Source organism: Seriola lalandi, unplaced genomic scaffold (assembly GCF_002814215.2).
Source record: "Seriola lalandi dorsalis isolate HSWRI2012SDOR001 ecotype SW California unplaced genomic scaffold, Sedor1 jcf7180002054062, whole genome shotgun sequence".
NCBI classification, from domain to species: domain Eukaryota; kingdom Metazoa; phylum Chordata; class Actinopteri; order Carangiformes; family Carangidae; genus Seriola; species Seriola lalandi.
In genome coordinates, this window is record NW_019524615.1 from 834,208 (window position 1) to 854,251 (window position 20,044).

Consider the following 20,044-nt stretch of genomic DNA (forward strand, 5'->3'; position numbering starts at 1 on the left):
CCTCCTTTTCCTTACACATCCGCATAAAATAACTAAATAAAAGCTGATAATATGTAAATGTAGTTTTCCAGCTTGCAGTGCTGCTACTAAGTGGCCAAGTTTTCATAACATTTATGGTTGTCTTTTTTTTTTTTTTTTTTTCCCCACAGCAATAGACAGTTTATCTACCTTCAGTAAAAGAGAACAATGGATGCACACAGGACGTGACGCAGAGACAAAAGCCGGTGTCTTACTGTTGACAGTCCTCTGTAGTCCTCTGTCATTGAAACAATGCGGCCTGGTGAATCCTCTCATCCCATTTCCGTGCACCTCAAAACAGACGCTCAAGTTGCTCTTCTTCTGTTAAACTTCTAGAGCAGTTTGACATGCGTTTACTGCCCCCAGTGGTCGCTATGTGTCTCATTTCATGTCATGGTGGGACCTCTGTGATGACCGCAGGTATCGCCAAAATTTACCGCGACTGAAATCTCAAGAATTAGTAGGAGCAAAGTCGCCAGGAGGGAATAGGTGTCCAGTCCATATTATATATGTGCTAAGCGTCTTTCTGTGGGACAACCTTGCGAGCATGGAGCAATTCTTTGAGTTTACCTTACTTTCAGACAGGGGACATGGCCTTTGACTACATCATTGAAGCCAGCTTCAGCTGAATTTACTCAGTGAATTCAATAGTTGTTCATTTAGAGAGCGACTGGAAAAGTGAGGTGGGAAAGCACCAGGAACAGAGAGCGAGAAAGAGAGAGAGAAGAGAAGAGAAGAGAAGAGAGAAGAGAAGAAAAGAGAGATGTCCTGGAGGCAGAGCAAGTAAATGAGTCATCGGAGTGGATCTGCTATCAGGTCTATTCTAACAGCGCCACAAGTGAATGGATGCCTTAAAGGTTAGGCATAAAATGACTTCTCATTTTCCTGCGATATCCCCCCAGGTAGACATTAATGCTTTAGTTATGGACTTGACTGTAAAAGCTCCTGAGGTAACGTGTTGGCCTGTCTGCCATAAATATCGCCGGCTATGTATATGCACATTGTGATTTCAACGAGGCTGCGTTTACGGTGAGGAGAGTATTTTTTTTCTGTGCAAATAGTCAGTAAAGTTGATGTGATGCTATGTGTCATTTCTACAGCCAGGTAGTCACCCTGTCTCCAGACGACTCCCCGCGTGAGTCAGATAACAGCTGAGACTCTGCTCGGCTCTGATCGTCCTGACCCATTTCAGTGCACCACGCGCGCGCGCGCTCACACGCACGGGCTCACACGTATACACCAACGAACACTTGCGAGCAAAGCCACGCATTCATAGAAAGTAAGACTTAGGCCTACATATGTGCCAAGCTTCATCCCTGCTCTGTTGAGTCTGTTCGTGTCACAACTTTGCAGATGTTTCAGCCATGGGGACATGAACACTAAATTTGTACAAATTCTCTTCCCCCGTCGTTTGGTTGGAACAGTGGGTTTTGAAATGATAATGAATCTGTGGGCCAGGATCTCCCACATGGCACCATGTCTAGTGTGGAAACAGAAGAAATAGAATAAGGCAACCCTGGAAAGCAGCAGCATAACATTTTCTTTTCTGTCAGATGTGAAAGTCAAATTCTGGCTGAACTAGATATTGCCTTTAAAGCAGTCTGTGTTTCTAAGCAGTGATAAAAAGTTTAAAAATGTGAAAGTGAGGTTAATGTTACATCCACAGAGCACAGATGGAATCCAGTACAACTGATTTACAGTTCAGAGCCCTGTGATAATAATCAATCTATGGAAAGTATAGGCAATTAAAAAATTTGAAAAATAAAAAATACACTCTAAACTTGTTGACCCTCGGTGACAACACACACACACACATACACACACACACACACACACACACACACACACACATACACACACACATGGGTTAAAATCACATGTTGTTGTGCACGCCCAGAGACTGAGAGGGAGAGGCAGCGTACAGGTCAGATTCCACAGCAATATAATAACACAGCAGGGAACGCTGACCGTCTAAACTCAGTATGAGCATGACGGTGACTGGTGGCATGTCAGAGGAGATGAAGCCAGAGAGCGTGTCGCTGCGTCCTCTTGGCACAGCAGCTGCCCCTGAGCCAGAGCTGCTGTGTATCTTTGGGACTGGGGACTTGGGGCGCTCTCTGGGCCTGCGCCTGCTCCAGTCTGGCTACAGGGTGGTGTACGGCAGCCGCAGACCTCACAGCTGTGGCCCTTTGCCTCAGGGAGCTCAGGTACAACACATGGCATTACAAAGCACTCGGGATTTGTTATGGAGACAAAACTGCATGCGGCTCAGACATGTTCTCGTGTCCCGAATGTGTGTGTTTTGCAGGTGATGAGCCACGCAGCAGCAGCTCAGTCGGCCAGTCTGATCTTCATTTGTGTTCACAGAGAACACTATGACTTCCTTGAGACAATGGCACCTCATCTAGAAGGAAAGGTGAATCAAAGACTGGTGTTAGGATCGGTAGCATTAGGTACACAAAATCCTCAGTAGTTACCATGGCAAAATCAGGATCAGGATCTAATGAATAAATGCATAATAGTATCTAACGACTGAAGGTGCTTCTTGACTCTGAATTAAGGAACATAATATAAATTATTTGAGTGCTAGACATTATGTCAACAAACTAGTGTTTATTTTTTATGTTCCTCCACATTTGTGAATCTACATATAGATAATCAACATATTGCTCCTGAGGAAACTCTGAATTAGATGATAAATAGCCTCTGAAAATACTGTAATTAACCAGTACTGCGTTATTGTGTGCATATCAGTTCTTGTTTTTGTGACAATTTTAGAACGTGGTTAAGAAATTGAAGTACATGGAAGGTAACTCTGGGGTAATAATAAGGCCTTCTTAGTATTAACTCAGAGTGACAGAGAGTTAGAAAGTAATATTTTCACAGTATAATAAAGGAGTCGTGACTGGTGACATTCTTCCACCTGATAAACCAGTATCAAGTAAGACAGAGGTCCCACAACCCTTTTTTGTCTCATATAAAATGAAGTGCTGTTTACTTGCGACGCCTTGTCACATGTTATATATGTCTACTTCTCCACTTGTGAGTAGTTCCGCAAAGGACTAATAATTCCCTCTCAGGTTGCTTAATTTGAATATTTTTATGAGGCCTGAAAAGATAAGTGTCCTGATTTTCCCAAATAACACGAAAAGCTGAGAGAAAAAACGAAAAAGGCCTTATTTTGTGAAGTAGTTTTGTCTTCTTTCCTATATCCAGTATATCCCCCCAACAGTTTGTCCTCAACTAACTTATCATCAGCCATAATATAATGCATGACTCAGAGTTTTTCAAACTTGTTAGTTATTCATTAATGCTCAGTATATGTTCCACAGTAACTGCTCCAGACTGTGTATAGTGCATTGTAACATATAGAATACAAACAGAACCAGTGTGTCAGAGCTGTTACTGTTCAAAAGTTATGAATTACAGATTGAATGAATGATAGGTTTTCTTGTAACACCAGCTTTACATTGCTTTTGCACTTACATGTTCACTTCTGCTATCCGGTTTATGTTGGAGGCAGAATGAAGAAGTCATTGAATGTAGCTCAAGCAAGAAACGAATATCTTTACTGTGTTTACTGTGTAGAAAGTTACAAGGTGCTTTACACAGGAAAATCAAGGCTAAAACATTTCAGGACAATAAAAAAATAAGATAAAAAATGAAAGGTAAAAGAACTGAAATAGAATAAAATCCACCTGAATAACAATATATGATTTTTTTTTTTTTAATGGAGAAATAAACAAATATACTGCAGATAAGGCATATTTGAACTGGAAAATCAAACCTCAGATTATAAAGATATTAAAGTTTTAGAAAATGAAAATCAGTATTCACTAATACGTAGGCGATAAGATAAGAGTTAAACTGAATACACTGAACTACTTTTTTCTTTTGTTTCATCTTATGCTGATTACAAGGTGCTGGTGGACCTCAGTAACAACCTAAAGAAAGACATGTACCCAGAAGCCAATGCTGCCTACCTGCAAAGGTAACAGACTCCCGTGAAAGTGTGGGGAAGAAATGAAGGGTGTCTCATTCATAAACATAATGTGCAAATAAATGATTCCTTCCCCATGAAAGTAAGGTTTCATGTGTGCAATAGTCTGATAAAAGGAACCACAATTTCTCCCAAGAAAAATTCCAGTTTATTGTCAAAAATCATTTTGCAATAGTGGGTGCCATTTTTTTTTTTTTTTATCTGTGAGAATAACATATTTCTGGGAAAGTGCTCCTAAACACCACTTAGAGCATGCGACATCAAAACTCTCCACTGAATCCAAAAGAAATGAAAAAATTTGTGGGGTTGCAGCTCCCTCAGCAGAATGGCCTGCTGTGTGTCTATTCACTCAGAGTGGAAACATTGATTCTCACCATTTTGAGACCCTTCCTTCCACGTCTGTGTTTTTGTAGACGGAAACAATAGCAACTAAAGTCCTTTTTGTGTGTTCTCCAGGCTGGTCCCTGGAGCTGCTGTGGTGAAAGGCCTTAACACACTGTCTGCCTGGGCCCTGCAGAATGGACTTCTGGCAGGAAAACAGGTAATACTGGAGTGGAGGTAAGGAGTCCGTGAAAAGAAGGCAGTGGGATCGAGGTGAAACAGCCAGCGAGCTCCGGCGCCTTAAGGAAGGCTTTGATTGAATAGAGCAAAGATAAAAAGACAGAGCAGTAACAGGAGGGGCGATTACCAACTTGATCCTTTCATGACGAGACATGTTTGACTTCAAAACCAGGCAACATTCATTGCTTTCATCCTCTCTTGGAATACAATGGGAAAAGTGTCTCTCAGACTTGTTAATAATAGGAAATGATCGCTTCACCATACGGCCCGGCAAATCTTAGGAAAGGAATTGATCTTATTTGTATTGCTGCAGATTATTGATTTTGCCGTCTCCCCACAACAATGCAAGAGAAAATGAGGACAGTGCTTGTATAAACATACAAACAAACAAACACACTTCATGATGTTACAAAGTCGAAAGACCAATGTTTATTGCAGCTTCCGTTTCACAGCTACAAAGAGAAACACAAACATGCTGGAACCTCTGGAGACTAAACCTGAATCTGCCTCGAATTCTCTTCAACACAAACAAACCCCCCCAACCATACATACACACACACAGACACAAACACTCTCTCACACACACACACACACACACACACACACACACCGTGCATTGCTCCATTTTCTTTGAAAACAGGTAGCTGTTAGAGACCAGGAGTAGTGTGTTTGAATGTGTGTATCTTCATCAGTGCATGTGTAGGTACAGTATATATATCCACACGCACATGCTTGTAAGTGTGTGCTATTCCCCGGCCAGCAATTTGATCAGATCCACAGCGGGGCTGTGGCTCTGTCACATTTACATTCAGATGGAGATTTAGTCTGTCGGCCGTCCCCTGCTGTTACTGGTGCAATGTAGGGGGACATGGCTGGCTGCCCAGTCCACTTATACACACACCTGGGGGAAAACTGCTCAATCCTACTGACTCCGCATATGCCTGTCAAACTACTCTCTCTCTCACACACTCTCTAGCTTTCACCATCTCTCTCACTTCATGTGAGCCCCCCCCCCCTTTACAAACAGCTTAATCGTCTTATCACAGAGCTGGGAGTGTGGTAATAAGCTTCAGCATTGTGAGATGTAGAGATGGGAGTTACATATTGAGCAGCATACGTATATTTAGTATGCATGTGTCCTTACACATATACTTCCAGGAGCTACATCTCAAAACGAGTGAATGACTGGGGAGATCAACAAAACAAGGGTAATTTTGTAGACAGACACTGTAGGTGTAGACGGTGCAGTCATGCGCTACATATTCCAAACAGTGGTGAGTCATCTAACAATCATCTTAGAGTAATTATTAGCTACAGAAAAACAAAAGCTTATTAGAATTCAGAAAAAGGAAAAAAGCATTTGGTTTTTAAAATTACTGAGTGATAGAGTACATAAATTAGAGCTAAAGACATTTTTGAAAACAGTGCTACCAAGGTAACCAAAAGTGAATAAATATTCACCTACATGACATGTTATTGTGACCTTTATTACTAATGAGTAATTACTGTACCAGTTGCTACTAATATAGGTTTTCTTCTTGTCAACAAAGCCAATGATGAGCTGATCTCAATAATAAGTATTGTCTTTGTATCTTATTCCTCTGTGCCACAGAATTTCATGTTTGTAAAAAACAGAACAAAACTATTAAATACACATCAGAGGCACACTGTTGCACCCTCATACGTACTGTAATTCATTTTACATACATTGTCCTGCTGCCATAAATACTCAGTAGTTAGCTGAACTTACTCCTGTTTGAGTGGTATTTGCTATAACCTACAGTGCCCATCTTCTTAAGGTTAGTATTCAGCCAGTAAAAGTATTGACCTGTTTTTAAAGATTTTAATTTTTACTTTAACTTCAACAAGAGGGTTTTGGGCTGAGTGGCACAGACTGTGTGTGGAAATCAAACAGTAGTGAGAGATTCTTTTCTTGGTATTTATAGACAGTAACATATATATAATATACCCAAACTTGTCATTTTAATAACCCATGACTATGCTGCAGCCCATTTCAAATAAACCCATAACCTACTCCTCCGTGCTCCAGGTGTACCTGTGTGGGAACAGTGCAGGAGCAAAGCAGGCAGTAGCAGAGATGGCCACCAAGCTGGGTCTCACTGTTCTGGACAGGGGGTCTCTGTCTGCAGCCAGAGAACTGGAGGACTTCCCCCTGCAGCTGTTCCCAGAGTGGAGGCTGCCTCTACGAGTGGCCATCGGCATCACCGCCTTCTTCTTCTTCTATCTGCTCATTAGAGATGTCATCTATGCGTATGTTGAACAGGGGAAAGACATCTCCTTCAGAATCATGGTGTCCTTGGCCAACAAGGTAAAGATATGCCCCAACCCCTCTTGTTTAGTCCTGTACACTGTTATGTACCCTGTTATTTTGTGTTCCCTTCAAAACGTGTGTCCTGTGCTTACTCTTCATCACTGAGGTGTTTCCCATTGTGTCGCTCATCATGCTGTCTCTGTGTTACCTGCCTGGTGTCATAGCTGCCTTCCTTCAGCTCTACAGAGGAACAAAATACAGGTCAGACATCAAACCAGGAGCGAAATGTTCACTACCTGCGGCAGTTTGTTATAAAAGCTGTATTATTTTTGGAGTGTAAAGTGCCCAGCTCACTTTTGCATGTTTCAGGCGCTTCCCTGACTGGCTGGACCGCTGGATGCTGTGCAGGAAGCAGATGGGGCTGGTTGCACTGGGCTTTGCTTTTCTCCATGCCATCTATACATTTATCATTCCTATTCGCTATTCTGTCAGACACAAACTCATCTCGCTCGTGGTGGATGAGGTACAACAGGCCAAACCTCTTGCACAATTTCTGCAATCGAGTACATATATAGAGCAACATGACATGAAACTATCATTAAGTAGGAAATTCACCGTAGTTATTCTCTCCATGTCTCTATCTCTTAGATGAAGGACAATAAGACCACCCCGTTTTACTTTGATAATACAGAGGCATGGGCCACAGACTCATTCTATGTGCTGGGAATCCTGGGTTTTTTTCTTTATGTCCTGCTAGGACTAACATCCCTGCCCTCTGTGGGAGGCTCGCTCAGCTGGAGAGAGTTCAGCTTCATTCAGGTCAGAGCGCAGTTGGAAATGTACCGTGCTCTGTGTGGGAGTGTGGGCGTGTGTGTGCCTGTGTGTGTGTGTGTATCACCTTTAGGCCCCGCAGACGTTATCAGTCACATGTTTACTATCAGTCATTTGACAATCTGACTTTGTGATAATCTATATTTGGAGTTTCAAAGTTTCCTTCAGAGTTATTAAACTGTTGTAAAAGCAGTTTGTCACTGGCGCTCGTTTCCCCAGAGCCTAGTTAACCAACTGCCTAACACAGACACGCCGAGTGAAAGCTTGGCTGACTTTAGCCCAGGATTTTAAATGTTAAGTTATTCATTAAATAGAATTATGATACCTGGTATAATCCCTAGTGAGAAGATTGTTAATGCAGGTCACAGGTCCATTTGTGTAAAGGTTAGATCCATTGGTAGACCACAGATAGAGAATGAAACTCAGAGATAGGGGTTAAGGTCAAGATAATCCTTAAGAGTTGTAAAAGGTGTAAAATAACTGATATCACTTTACATAAACTGTTTTTGTTGTTCTTACAGTTATGATCAGGGTCAAGGAATATACATTTTTAAATATACATGACCATAGCCGAAGGATTTGCTGTTCTAAATTGGTTAAATTAGATCCCTGATTATCATTATAGGGGCACGGTTCATTACTGCACCACATTAATGTGAATGTTTCCTTATTGTGCTGTTTGCACTTGTTGTAAGTTGCTGTGGATGAAAACATCAGCAGCAAAATGCTAAAAATGTAAATGTAAATGAAAGCACATTATCCAAGTAATTAACAATAGCCGAGCCTCAAAGGCCACTGGTGCAAAAACACAATTATTCTGGAATGGCTGAGAAACATTTTGTATTTTTAGCTCATTGTAATGCTTCGGGATTACACAAGCATAGAAAATGTCCAGACTTTCATCTTTAAAGTTAACAGAAAAATACCTCACAAACTTAAGCTTTTGGTGTGTGCTAGGTTTTGATATTCACTAAACTACAGCACGTCTTCAGTTACCAACTGTCCATTACAGAAAGCCAGATTTTAATCATGCAGTATCTTTTATTTGTAGATATGTATGTGTCAAGTAATCTTTTATTCTTAAGTAAAACTAGCTGTTTCCACATTTCAGTCTTTGTGCTAAGCTAAGCTAAGCTATTTTATTTTCTAAAATGTGACACTATTCTGTTAATGTTTCCGTTCTACGTGTTTTGTTTTTCTCAGTCCAAGCTGGGCCACCTGACCCTGTCCATATGCACTGCGCACGGCTACGTTTACGGCTGGAACAAATTTCTTAAACCCTCTACCTACAAATGGTACACTCCTCCAGCGTTCATGCTCTGTCTGATTGTGCCGTCTGTGGTCTTGGTGCTCAAGGCGCTGCTCCTCCTTCCCTGCGTGGACCGCACCCTCACCCACATTCGACAGGGCTGGGAGAGGACTCAGCCGAGGGAGGAGATGGGCGAGAGCAAGGTCACCAACCTGTGAACTCTGAAGTCTGTAGTTATCAGGTTTGCTGATTACTGAGGGGCTCATTCGTTCATTATTTCAAGAGGGACAAAAAACTTAAAATGTACATAAGTATACATCTTAAGAATAGAGATGAGGCTAAAATGGAAAATATTAGTAATTTGTAAATAGCCATAAAGTAGGCAAAAAGATTAACAACATGTCATGTTCTGATTTTGCAGAAAGAAATGTTGCTATGTAGAACGAGTGACGCTTCGGACAAAAAAAAAACATCCAAAGATAATTTTGTCCATGCTCAGTTGGTTTGAGATTGTGTCCTTTAATAAGTCAGCGCTGCTTACTCTCAACTGTGCAATAGCCAAACAAAAGAAGAAAAAAACAAGGATAGTTTATTTCAGCCAAATGGACACGTCTCCATGGATATAAATGTTTTTAATCTCTATTTCATTTGAGCTATGGAAAACAAAACAGATTTCATATTTGTGCTGTATCCTTTTCACAGAATGTGGTGAAAAAAAGATTGATATCCCCTGCTGAAATCCATTGTTTTGATAAACATAGGCAATAGTTTCCGTTTCCCCTCTCTCCTCTCCCTTCAAGTGGTGCGATTGTATCCCTGAGGTTGCTCTCTATGGAGGATGTTATTGATCCCCCTGTTTTCTAACACAAAATACCTTGCTGCCCAAACCTTCCTCCCTCTCAAGGGCATCAATACGTGTACACTTACAATCACACACAGTTACATATGCACATACACAACGAAAAGGAGAGTAAGGTTAAGCTAATTATATTATCACGTGCAGAGTCAACACACATGTGCACACACAGATGCGCACGTACAAGTGCCAAAACCAGAGTGTGTAACAGTGGATAACACATTGTGTAGCCAAAAGCAGACTCTGGAGGCAGAACAAGTGTGATAAAAAAAAACTGTCTTAACTAGATTTAAAACAGGGTTACAGTCAGAAACTAATTCAGAAGCCTAAAGCAAGTAGATAATAGTCATCAGAGGATGTAAACGGAGGCAGACAGGATGTATAACTTGTATAACTAAGGCAAGATAGACAGTTTGGCAAAGACTGAAGAGGTGGCCTCTGTGTACACTGATAACAGATCAGTAGCAGCTGGGTACGCAGGTAACTTGATAAGAGGCAGGAAACTCAATACCGACAGCTGGTGGGCAGGTGCAGAATGGCAGGTGTGGAAGAACTTAAGAGTCGAGTACGTACAACACTACGATGATCCACAGGCAGAAAAGGGAAGAGAGGAGGATGGAGCAGCTGTCGCCGTGACGGTCTGGTGCTCCAAAAGAAATATGCAGCGCCTTTTTTGCCCAAAGCAGAACATTTAGTCAGAGACATCCTGTTATCTAGCATCTAACAAGATTATCTGCGCACACAATCTGCAGCAATCCCTCACACCCTCTCACAATGTATTATTCTCCCATTACCAAAGAGCCACTGTTGATTTTAGCCTGTTTCCTGCTGTTAGGGTGTGTTGGGCTGTGTGTGTGTGTGTGTGTGTATGTGTGTGTGCGCGTGCGTGCATGCGAGTTCGTGTGTGTGCATGTGTGCTGAGGTATAAATGAGATAGAGAATTCCAATATTGCCCTGGGAAAAAATTAGTATGTAGCAATGTACAGAAAAGCTGTGAAACAAGCTAACTTACATTCCTCATATTCAATTTCACACACCTACGACCTTGAAACCCGTAACAAGATTATGCGTGTCCAGGCATGAAGGCTTGACTCATTCGAGCATAAATAAACAGCTGAAATTGAGGGTAAGGAAACTTATCATGGACCAAATTTAATAAAGAGTTCATGTGAGATTCATCTGTGAAATATGCACTTGGATGTTGAATGATATGTATGTAACAACACTGATAGTGGTCTGAATGTTTGTCACAAATTGCACAGTGCCATGGCAAAGTTTGGACATAGCTTCAGATTTTCTACATTTTGCTTTGTAACAAAAGGATCTTTGAACCAAATTACTAAACCTGTCTTGTCTAAGAGCTGTGAAGTTGTAAGAAAATCTGTTTTTGCTTTTATGAATTAAAAAATAATAATAGATAAATGTGTGAATTATGTCCATCCCTTGTTCCTGAATTGTATCAAATGTCTTATCTGCTCTGCACGCTGTAGGTACAAGTTTTGAAAAAAACATTATATTGATAATATTTTTTTCTGTCAAGAACAGCTGATAACAAACATCAAAAGAAGCTTATCATATTTGGTTTTGTCTTAGCATTTTGTCTTGTCTCAATAGTGATTTACATCCGCAAAAACCATTCCATGCAAACTGTTTACAAGTGAACAATTATAAAAAAACATAGATACAAAGGACGAATCACTGAAGCTTTTAGGTTCTTACACAAAAAAAAGGCCTTTTCCCAAAACCGATTTAATCTTTTGTCAAATTAATTTCTAAATTCAGTTATTCTACCTTCTGTGAACTCTGAATTATGAACGTTGCAGGTTCAAAGGAAAACTGAGTCTTGTTGCCTGAAATAAATGAAAGACTTTCCCCATATGGTAAATCTTGACATACTGTTTTTTCATACAGATCAGAAAGCCCAACTGTATAACACCTCCGGTTTGCATTAAGACTGTATAACTGAGCACAGCATGAGGTACATGCACCATGGCCTTAGACACCAAGGGGCAAATGGCATCTCAAGCGACAGTGTTCCTCATTGTCCGGTGGATTAGACCTTTACAACATGCTCAGACTCTCAGTCTCCCGGTCTGTTGAGGTAAAAGTTGCCCTCCATTACATCAGGAAGCAGCTGGCATACCACAAGGGGCTTTTTCTGAGTTCTCACGGAGCACATAATGCTTAATTGATTCAGTAGGAATGTCAAAAGAGAGGTGTTTAGGGTGAGCAGAGTTGCTACAGCTCTTATCATGCAGCCTAATTTATTGTGGAAGTCGCTAGAGGTTTGCTAGTAGCCGACAGCACCACTAGTGCCATATAGAGCAATTGTTACAATTCTTTTAAAGGAGTAAACTTGGTAAAAAAAAAAAAAAAGAAAAAAAAAAGGATGAAAGACCGGTTGGCTCAGTCCACCAGACAAATCAGCGACTGCTAAGGCACAATTTATCTTTACAGACCCGCAGAGTTGGTATGCATCTGCTGCTGAATGTAAAGGCGTAATGACTGTGGGCGCTGCGTTTCCCTCAGTCAACATAAAGTTACATAATGACCAAAAAATTCAACTCAGAGTACCAAACCTTTTCAACTTATTGACTCACAAACTTCACAGCAGCATGTTCCACACCGTGAAGAGTCCACATGCAGTGACAAAGATCACAGTACGAGGACAATGAGACGTAGCATCCTTTTCAAAACATTTGCTTTTTAAGCATTTGCAAGAATAAGTAGGTCTTTTTTTTTAAAGAGTTTGCAGTTGCTGCACTTACTTTTTTTAGATTTATCATTGACATTATGTATTTTATCTCTTTATTGCTGAGTCTTGCTATGAATTGTAGTTGTTCAGCTACAGAAGTTACTAAGGTCTGTGGTCTTGCCTGTTTAAAATACAAGTACTACTGAGCATTCATGAATGAGACGACTAAGACACGTTAATATAAAAAAGGTTTAGGAGAGAGAATGATGTGGAGTCATTAAAAGTAGAATGAAGATGCCCATAAAAAGAGGAGAGATATACAGTCGTCACAGGCCACTACTCTTAAGATCAGGACAGTGATCTTCCCAAGTCACATTGGGGCTCATACAAATCATTAAATCATAAAGCATCAGCTGGATTAATGGCTGTTGTCCAAAGGTGAACACTGTCAAAAGCTTATACTGTAAAATAAATGCACAAATGTTTATTCTGACATTTGTTTATATATATATACAGTATATATATACTGTATATATATACAGTATATATAAAAATATCATTTTTACATTGATCTGACAACAAAAAATTTTTACAATTTCGATTTCTTTAAGGCTGAGGTTCTCAGAGCTCTGAACCCTGCTGGTTTTGTATTCTATGAATTAGTTTCATGTAAGTGGAAATTAAATGTGTTTTTTGACTGTGATAAAGGAGATAAAGGAGAATTAATACCCTAATACAGTTTTTTAAAGTATGATTGCCTCAGATTGTGTTCCCAGCAGGATTTGTACAGTTCTACAGAGAGTAAGTCACCGCACACTGAAGCAGAAACCTAACGCCGTGCCGATGCCTTCACAGGCTAAAATCATAGGGCTGAAGCGAAGCAAAATTTCCTTGCATACTAAGAGATATAATGCACATGGTAGAGCTCTTATAGCACATATGAGCATGGACACCTCTAGGGGACCAAGAGCTGAATCTTCAGGTTTCAGAAACATGCTAGAGATTATAAAAAATGTGTCGCATAAAAGCTGGTTTAGCTGTGTCTGCACCATTTCCTCTCATTGATGTGCTGAACGTTACCAAAGGTTTTATGTCAGAATAATGGTCATAAAAGACTGAACATGAGGCTGATGTAAAAACAAGAATCAGATGTTACCAAATTGTGGAAAGTGTGTTTTAATTTAGTTTGCAACACTGAATTGAAATATACATCTGGATCATGCTAAGAGACATAAACCTAGAAAATATAATCATAAAAATAAAAAATCTAAATAATGTTGTTAATTTATGTATAGTATGGACAGATACCATTGTTTTGTATCATTGTTCTTTTTGTTTTTCTTTTCTCTGAATTTTGTACGCATACATGCACAATGATCATTTACATTAACAACTGTCAGTTTTCAGACAGGGTTCTTATGCTCTTTGCTAAAATGACTTGCTGAAGCACAACATCAGGGGCCAATCTGCACTGTCACAACCAAATATTCTATCCTCTCTCTGCAGAGGACTTCTGTGATGGAGGAGTCTGCACGCTCCTCTCTCCACTGAGAAGCCCACAGCTCAGAGCGAATGTTTCCTGGAGAACGGCATCAGATCAGCCGGAGGGATGAACCCTGGAGAGGGATCAGACCGAGACGACTAGACAGAGCACACTCAACTCAGCAGGGAAAAACTCTGAGTTTGACTGAGCTTCCAGACAGGATGAGATACAGTTGGTGGCAAGAGAGTGAAAGAGAGAGAAACAAGGCAAAACTCTTCAATCACACTAACGTTTATTTTGAAGATCATTTATCAGTTGTAACACTTAAAGGTCAGAAAAGGGTTTTTATGTCTGTTGTACAGTATATTTTTATATCAGTTTCAGCATTTCTACATGAAAAGATACAGTGAAAATTTTCTCTGTTAAGTTTGGTGACAATAGAGGGCAGAGCAATTCATGAATATTGATAGAACCTTTGTTTCTGTGTATGCGTGTTGTGTTATTGTTGCCAGAGTCAGAAGGTGGGCCTACTGTATACTGGAGAAGTGAACAACCTGTAGGTATAAGACCATTGACTAAAACTGAGAAAGAAAATGCACTTAAGCCCACATATGGTTAATTATAACTCCACAAAAAGCATCAGACTAATTAATGTGTCTCAGGTTCATTATACTGGAATGTGACAGGCTTAGCTGTAGAGAGACAGGTTTTTGAGATTTTGTACATTCTACAGTAGTGTAACTATACACAAGGTCGCACATGAGGAGCAGCTGGGGGTACATACAGTATGACTCTGACTCAGCAGGGACAACCAGCGGACAGGTGCAGAATGGCAGGTGTGGAACAGCAGTAAGAGTTAGTATGTATAGCATCCAACACAGAAATCAATTAGATGATCAAGATGCAGAGGGGGGAAAGAGAGGAGGATGGAGCAGCTGTCGCCATGACAGCGCCTGGTGCTATGAGAGAAATATGCAGTGCCTTTTTTGCCCAAAGCAGAACATTTAGTCAGAGACATCCTGTTATCTAGCATCTAACAACATTATCTGCGCACACAATCTGCAACAATCCCTCACACCCTCTCACAATGTATTATTCTCCCATTACCAAAGAGCCGCTGTTGATTTTAGCCTGTTTCCTGCTGTTGGAGTGTGTTGGGCTGTGTGCCTGCATGCATGTGTGTGTATGTTGATGTACAAATGAGATAGAGTATCCAAGTATTGCCCTGGGAAAAAATTAAGATGTAGCAATGTACAGAAAAGCTGTGAAACAAGCTAACTTACATTCCTCAGTTCCACTCGTATTTAATTTCACACACCTACAACCTTGAAACCCCTAATGAGATTATGTGTGTCCAGCCATGAAGGCTTGACTCATATGAGCATAAATAAACAGCTGAAATTGCAGGTAAGAATACGGAGTTTGAGAGTTCATCCAGGATTCACCTGTGAAATACAGTATACACTTGGATGTTGAATAGTACCAAGAAAACTGTGGTTTACTAATATGGTTGTACAACCATCCAAAATCCTCTGCCTTTATCAAAAAAAATAAAGTTAGTTTCAGAAAAATCGAAGGTTTGTGTTTAAGTTCTTAACAAGCATATGAAAATGTTTAACTGATATAGTGAAGGTTATGAATTATTGATTTATAAAGATATTCATGTGAAGCTATTAATGTTGAAGTTGTTATTTTGAAAAAGGCAGTACCCAAAAATATTCTTTTTTTTTTTTTTGCATCAGATGAAGTTTGACTTATAAGCCTCTCAAAAATCATAGAGGAATATTAGTGATGTTGCCAAGAACTATAGTAAATCTAAATATTTGACTGTAGGGGTCAAACTGGGTATAGGCACAAAAAATAAATACAAGTGAACCAGAATACCAAATCAGTTATACCCATCAACAACACATAGTCCAGCTTCTCCATAAACACACACAGCTATTAGCCTAAAATAATGAGATTCAACGACTGCAGAAAAGGCAACTAATTGCAAACTCATAATTGCCCAGCTAGCTTAACACAACAGACTTGAGTTCTTATGCAGCACACAAAGTGTAACAGATCGGTATAAGCTAATTTATTGTGGAAGTCCCTGCATAGGTTTTGCAAGTAGCTTTTATCCCTAGGGAGCAAGTATTTAACCTGTACAGTGGCTGAGAGCTCAGCAGCTTACATACAGAATATATGTAAAGCAGCAAAACACAAGCAAATTAAAAACTCATTTTCATATACATGTAATTTGATTAAAGGTTCTGTAAACAAGATTTTAAACAATACTGTAGCAGCAAACAATTTCTCTATGTGAAGATATTTTGGACTATTGGCATCCTGAGCAAAGAATGAAGTGACACCCCTTCTGTGTGGATTACAATCTGAGCTTCTTTGCTCTTTGTTTTGGTATCCTGGATGGCAGCACATACAAGGTAGTGCATGTACTGTATATGTGCATGTTAGCGCATGTTGCGTCCCTCCCTGTTAAACCGTTGGCCCTCCCCACGTTTGTAAAGACACAGGAACTGCCCACATGCGAGATGGCACAGTGCAGTCCGCAGTGTTCCACTAAAGAAACCACAGTCTTGGTTTAAAAAGGCCTCCCACAAAGAAAGAGACAAGAGCAGAGAACAGGTGGGCTTCAGTTCAAATCCTGGCTGGCTGATGGATCGTCAAAACATTTACATTGAGATGAAGAACACAGGAGTTGTACAGTAGTCATAAAAAGCAAGCACACACTAGCCTACTATCTTCAGGATCCAGGCACATCCATCACATATATATTTGGTTAGTTTACACATAGCACTGATGCAATACTATCTGAACTTTTTTTAATCATCTTCAGCTGGTTTCAGTTGCACAAACTTTAGTGCAATGGCAAATAATGACTTCGCCTAACAACATTCGCTTAACCAGATTAATATTGGGCAACATAAGGACATAAACTCATTGGTGAAGTTTAAAGAAAAAAAAAAAATCATTGTTCTTCAATGAGCTCACAAACAAAACACAAAAACACACAGAAAAAAAATCAATTATATTTTGACTTTGCAAAACACTTTTTCAAAAGATGCAGCTCTTTTGTTTCTCCTCTATCAGCACTCTGCCCGCAATCTGGAAGTTCAGGGTGCTCCAATTGAGCACATTCCCTGGAGTGAAGTTGTGCTCATCGTTGTAGTTCTGGATCTCACAGGGGGAAAGGACGTAGTTCCACATGTGGAGATCAGACATCATGCCAACGAAAGACTGCTTAATGTCAAATCCCCCACCATAGGTATCCTGGTCCTGAGAATATGCAGAAATTTTAGATAACAGCTTTAATGTGTTATGCTTCATTTTTTTTATGATATACTGTATATCATTTGAAGACATACACTAAATTATAAAGTAGCTGCTGCTGAGAATTTATTTAATAGAGAAGACAGCCAGTCTCATGCAGCCACAGCTAGCCGTTTCCCTGTGTTCCCAGTCTGTCTGCTAAACTAAACTAACTTGTGGATGAGTCAAGCTACATTTATGTCAGCGATAAATAAAAAAAAATCAACGTACATCCCATAATGCCAAACCATTCCTTCAAATGTGATTCTTAAAAAACGCACCTGTCCTAAAACAATTATAACGGGTCCATTGATGTTGGATCCAGAGCTGAGGAATTTCCTACTCGAGGGTTTTCCATCTAACCACAGCTGCCCTAGTCCAGACACAGAGTCCCATGTGGCACAAATAGAGTGCCATGTGTTCATCTTGTAGTCATGCCCTGTTAATTTTGCTTGGTTGTCCTTGCTATTAAGATGAAACTCGTTGTTTTCAGGTTTCATGTAAATCAAGAAGTCGTTGGCAGCAGACGATGTGGCCAAAGAGAATAGGGCATGGTCTCTTTTGAGGTCTGTAAAGGACCTGTGGGCATTACAAAGATATTATCACGCATGAGGATTTTTATTGTCAGGAACACAGAATGTCATTTTGCATAACCACCACTACCTGAGACAGACAGTCACAGCACTGAAATCCTGTCTTGTTGTAGGCAGCCTCACGTAAGCTGTGTTGGTTTCTTGTGGAAAGGTGAACATTTTACTTGACAGATCTTAAAAAGGGAAAGACATTCAAAATCAGACAGTGAAATGTAAATAATATAATAAACAAATAATTATATATTAGCAGAAAATATATTCAAATGTAGAATTTATTGTGTACCTGCCATTCATAAAGCCACACTACTGGTGCAGCTAACATTAATCTGCTAAATACATTTATTTAAAATAAATTTGTCATGTACTGTATAGCTACACTGGTCCAACGAATAATGGCCACACTTCTTCATACAGATGTCTTCTACAGATTTATTTACTCAGAAGACATCTTTGCATTGTTAATTCTTTTTAATGGCAGTATGAACTCAAATTATCATGAATGTAAGACAGAACCATATGAAATAAAAAAAAAATGAAACCTGTCTCTGAGACAGTTACACACTGTGTGTCAAATTTTATTGCATACCGTGTCACCATTTTCCACACTTCCAGTTCACAGTTGTATTTTGCCCTCTACACTACCCTGCCCCATCATGTTCCATGTGAAGGATTTGCCACTTCCCATAGAAAATTAATTCAAGCTGAAGACTCCACCCTGCTCATTGTCTTCAGTATGCTCCAGCCTTTGTTTCTTACTCAGATATCTGCCATAGCTTGATTACCCCTTGCCTGTTTATGGACTTTACCCGTGCCTTTGCATCCTGGACTTGTTTACTCGTGACTGCCTCTTGTTGCTGAGTGTATGGTGGCAAATTGACCATGCAAACTGTCTTAATGAATATTTAAGAATATATTTTTTCTGTACTGTAATTTTTAAGTTAAATAAATGAATAAATGAATGACAAAAACATAATCGATGTATGCCTAAAGGCAAAATTGATGCTATTAACTTAAAGCTCATACAGTATTTCATAATATTAAATTAAAAAAACAAAAAAATTGTACATATCAAAAAGAGTGAAAACAAAGTTAACAATCATCAAAAGATAATATTTGATTCGTGAGCCTAGTGCACTTGCTTTACTGTGATTACATTTTTGTATTCCCTCTGTTAAATAAAGAAATTAGTTTTCTACCTTGAAGTATGGCATCACATGCTGTCAACAACACCAGTAGAAGCAACAACGCCATCTAAATATACAATACATGGAGAAAAGCAGAAAAACTTTTTAATGCATTCACGTTGAATTCCTCTGTTTCATGAGTTGGGCTTACCTTGTATCCTGTGTCAGGATGTTGTGTGAAACAGTGTATAAAATAGTTAGAAGAACTGGTTTGCCCCTGCCTTTGTACCTTGGGCTTGTTTACTTATCCTGACTGCCTACGTGTTGCTGAACATGAGGCTGTAAGACTGGTAAGTAAACAGCTGTTAATGCTAACGCCAGCTATGTAGTAATAGCAAAACTTACAAATAGTCCCTTTAAGTCGTGTAGTTTGAGTTGCAGCTCTTGAGCTATGGCTAGAAGCTTCGTTCCTGGTGACTATGTCATCGATGATCAGGACACAGCCAAAGGAAAGTAGTCACACTGAGAGTAAAATGAATGTATTAAATAATGTTGATGGACAAATGTATATAATATAAAGTGCTTTGAAAATGTTGTAAGATTGCTTTATATGTATTTCTGTATATTTGTATTTCTCTGATCATGAGTACATTGGCATTATCTGGGCTAATTAATGTAAGTAGGTAGTTATGCAACACTCGAGTAGCTTGTAAACGCTATGTAGAGAGATAGAGCTGGCAGTAGCAGCAGACACGCAGCCAGTATGAACACACATGCGTGCAAGCTGCAGCAGTCCAGCAACGCAGCCACCACGCACAAGCAACACAGGCAGTGTGTTCCCGGCATAAGGAATCAAGTGCAGATTCACATTATTTCACAACCCACACAATTGAGCATTAGAGAGCAAACCAAACTCATTCATGATAAATTTTATTACTCTTGTTGGTCTAAAATTGCTGGTGCAAACTAAGCTATCATATGTACTGTATACTGTGCTTCATGTGTAACCACACATACCGTGACAATAATGTGAGGATGTAGTAAATGCAT

The 20,044-nt window shown here is 39.8% G+C and overlaps 2 protein-coding genes across 2 annotated transcripts; one reads left to right on the forward strand and one right to left on the reverse strand.

Moving 5' to 3' along the window:
• The first annotated feature begins 2,000 nt into the window (after positions 1-2,000).
• LOC111652718 (metalloreductase STEAP4-like) lies at positions 2,001-11,209 on the forward strand. The gene is made up of 9 exons (XM_023403063.2): positions 2,001-2,225; positions 2,327-2,434; positions 3,939-4,009; positions 4,475-4,559; positions 6,630-6,908; positions 7,018-7,112; positions 7,221-7,374; positions 7,500-7,670; positions 8,886-11,209. The coding sequence occupies exons 1-9, from the start codon at positions 2,001-2,003 to the stop codon at positions 9,147-9,149; spliced, it is 1,452 nt and encodes a 483-aa protein (XP_023258831.1). The 3' UTR covers positions 9,150-11,209.
• A 4,821-nt stretch (positions 11,210-16,030) lies between these two features.
• LOC111652735 (C-reactive protein-like) lies at positions 16,031-19,309 on the reverse strand. Its single transcript, XM_023403080.2, has 5 exons — positions 19,206-19,309; positions 19,067-19,121; positions 17,941-18,043; positions 17,559-17,856; positions 16,031-17,244 (listed from the first exon to the last, which is right to left on the reverse strand). The coding sequence occupies exons 2-5, from the start codon at positions 19,119-19,121 to the stop codon at positions 17,023-17,025; spliced, it is 678 nt and encodes a 225-aa protein (XP_023258848.1). The 5' UTR covers positions 19,206-19,309; the 3' UTR covers positions 16,031-17,022.
• Between the last annotated feature and the right edge of the window lie 735 nt (positions 19,310-20,044).

Coding starts and splice junctions, on each gene's coding strand:
- LOC111652735 (XM_023403080.2), bottom strand. CDS start 19,121: ATGGCGTTGTTGCTTCTACTGGTGTTGTTGACAGCATGTGATGCCATA. Junction 18,044..19,066: donor ATGTGATGCCATACTTCAAG/GTAGAAAACTAA, acceptor TCCCTTTTTAAG/ATCTGTCAAGTAAAATGTTC. Junction 17,245..17,558: donor TTATAATTGTTTTAGGACAG/GTGCGTTTTTTA, acceptor GCATATTCTCAG/GACCAGGATACCTATGGTGG.
- LOC111652718 (XM_023403063.2), top strand. CDS start 2,001: ATGAGCATGACGGTGACTGGTGGCATGTCAGAGGAGATGAAGCCAGAG. Junction 6,909..7,017: donor TGGTGTCCTTGGCCAACAAG/GTAAAGATATGC, acceptor TTCATCACTGAG/GTGTTTCCCATTGTGTCGCT. Junction 7,671..8,885: donor GAGAGTTCAGCTTCATTCAG/GTCAGAGCGCAG, acceptor TGTTTTTCTCAG/TCCAAGCTGGGCCACCTGAC.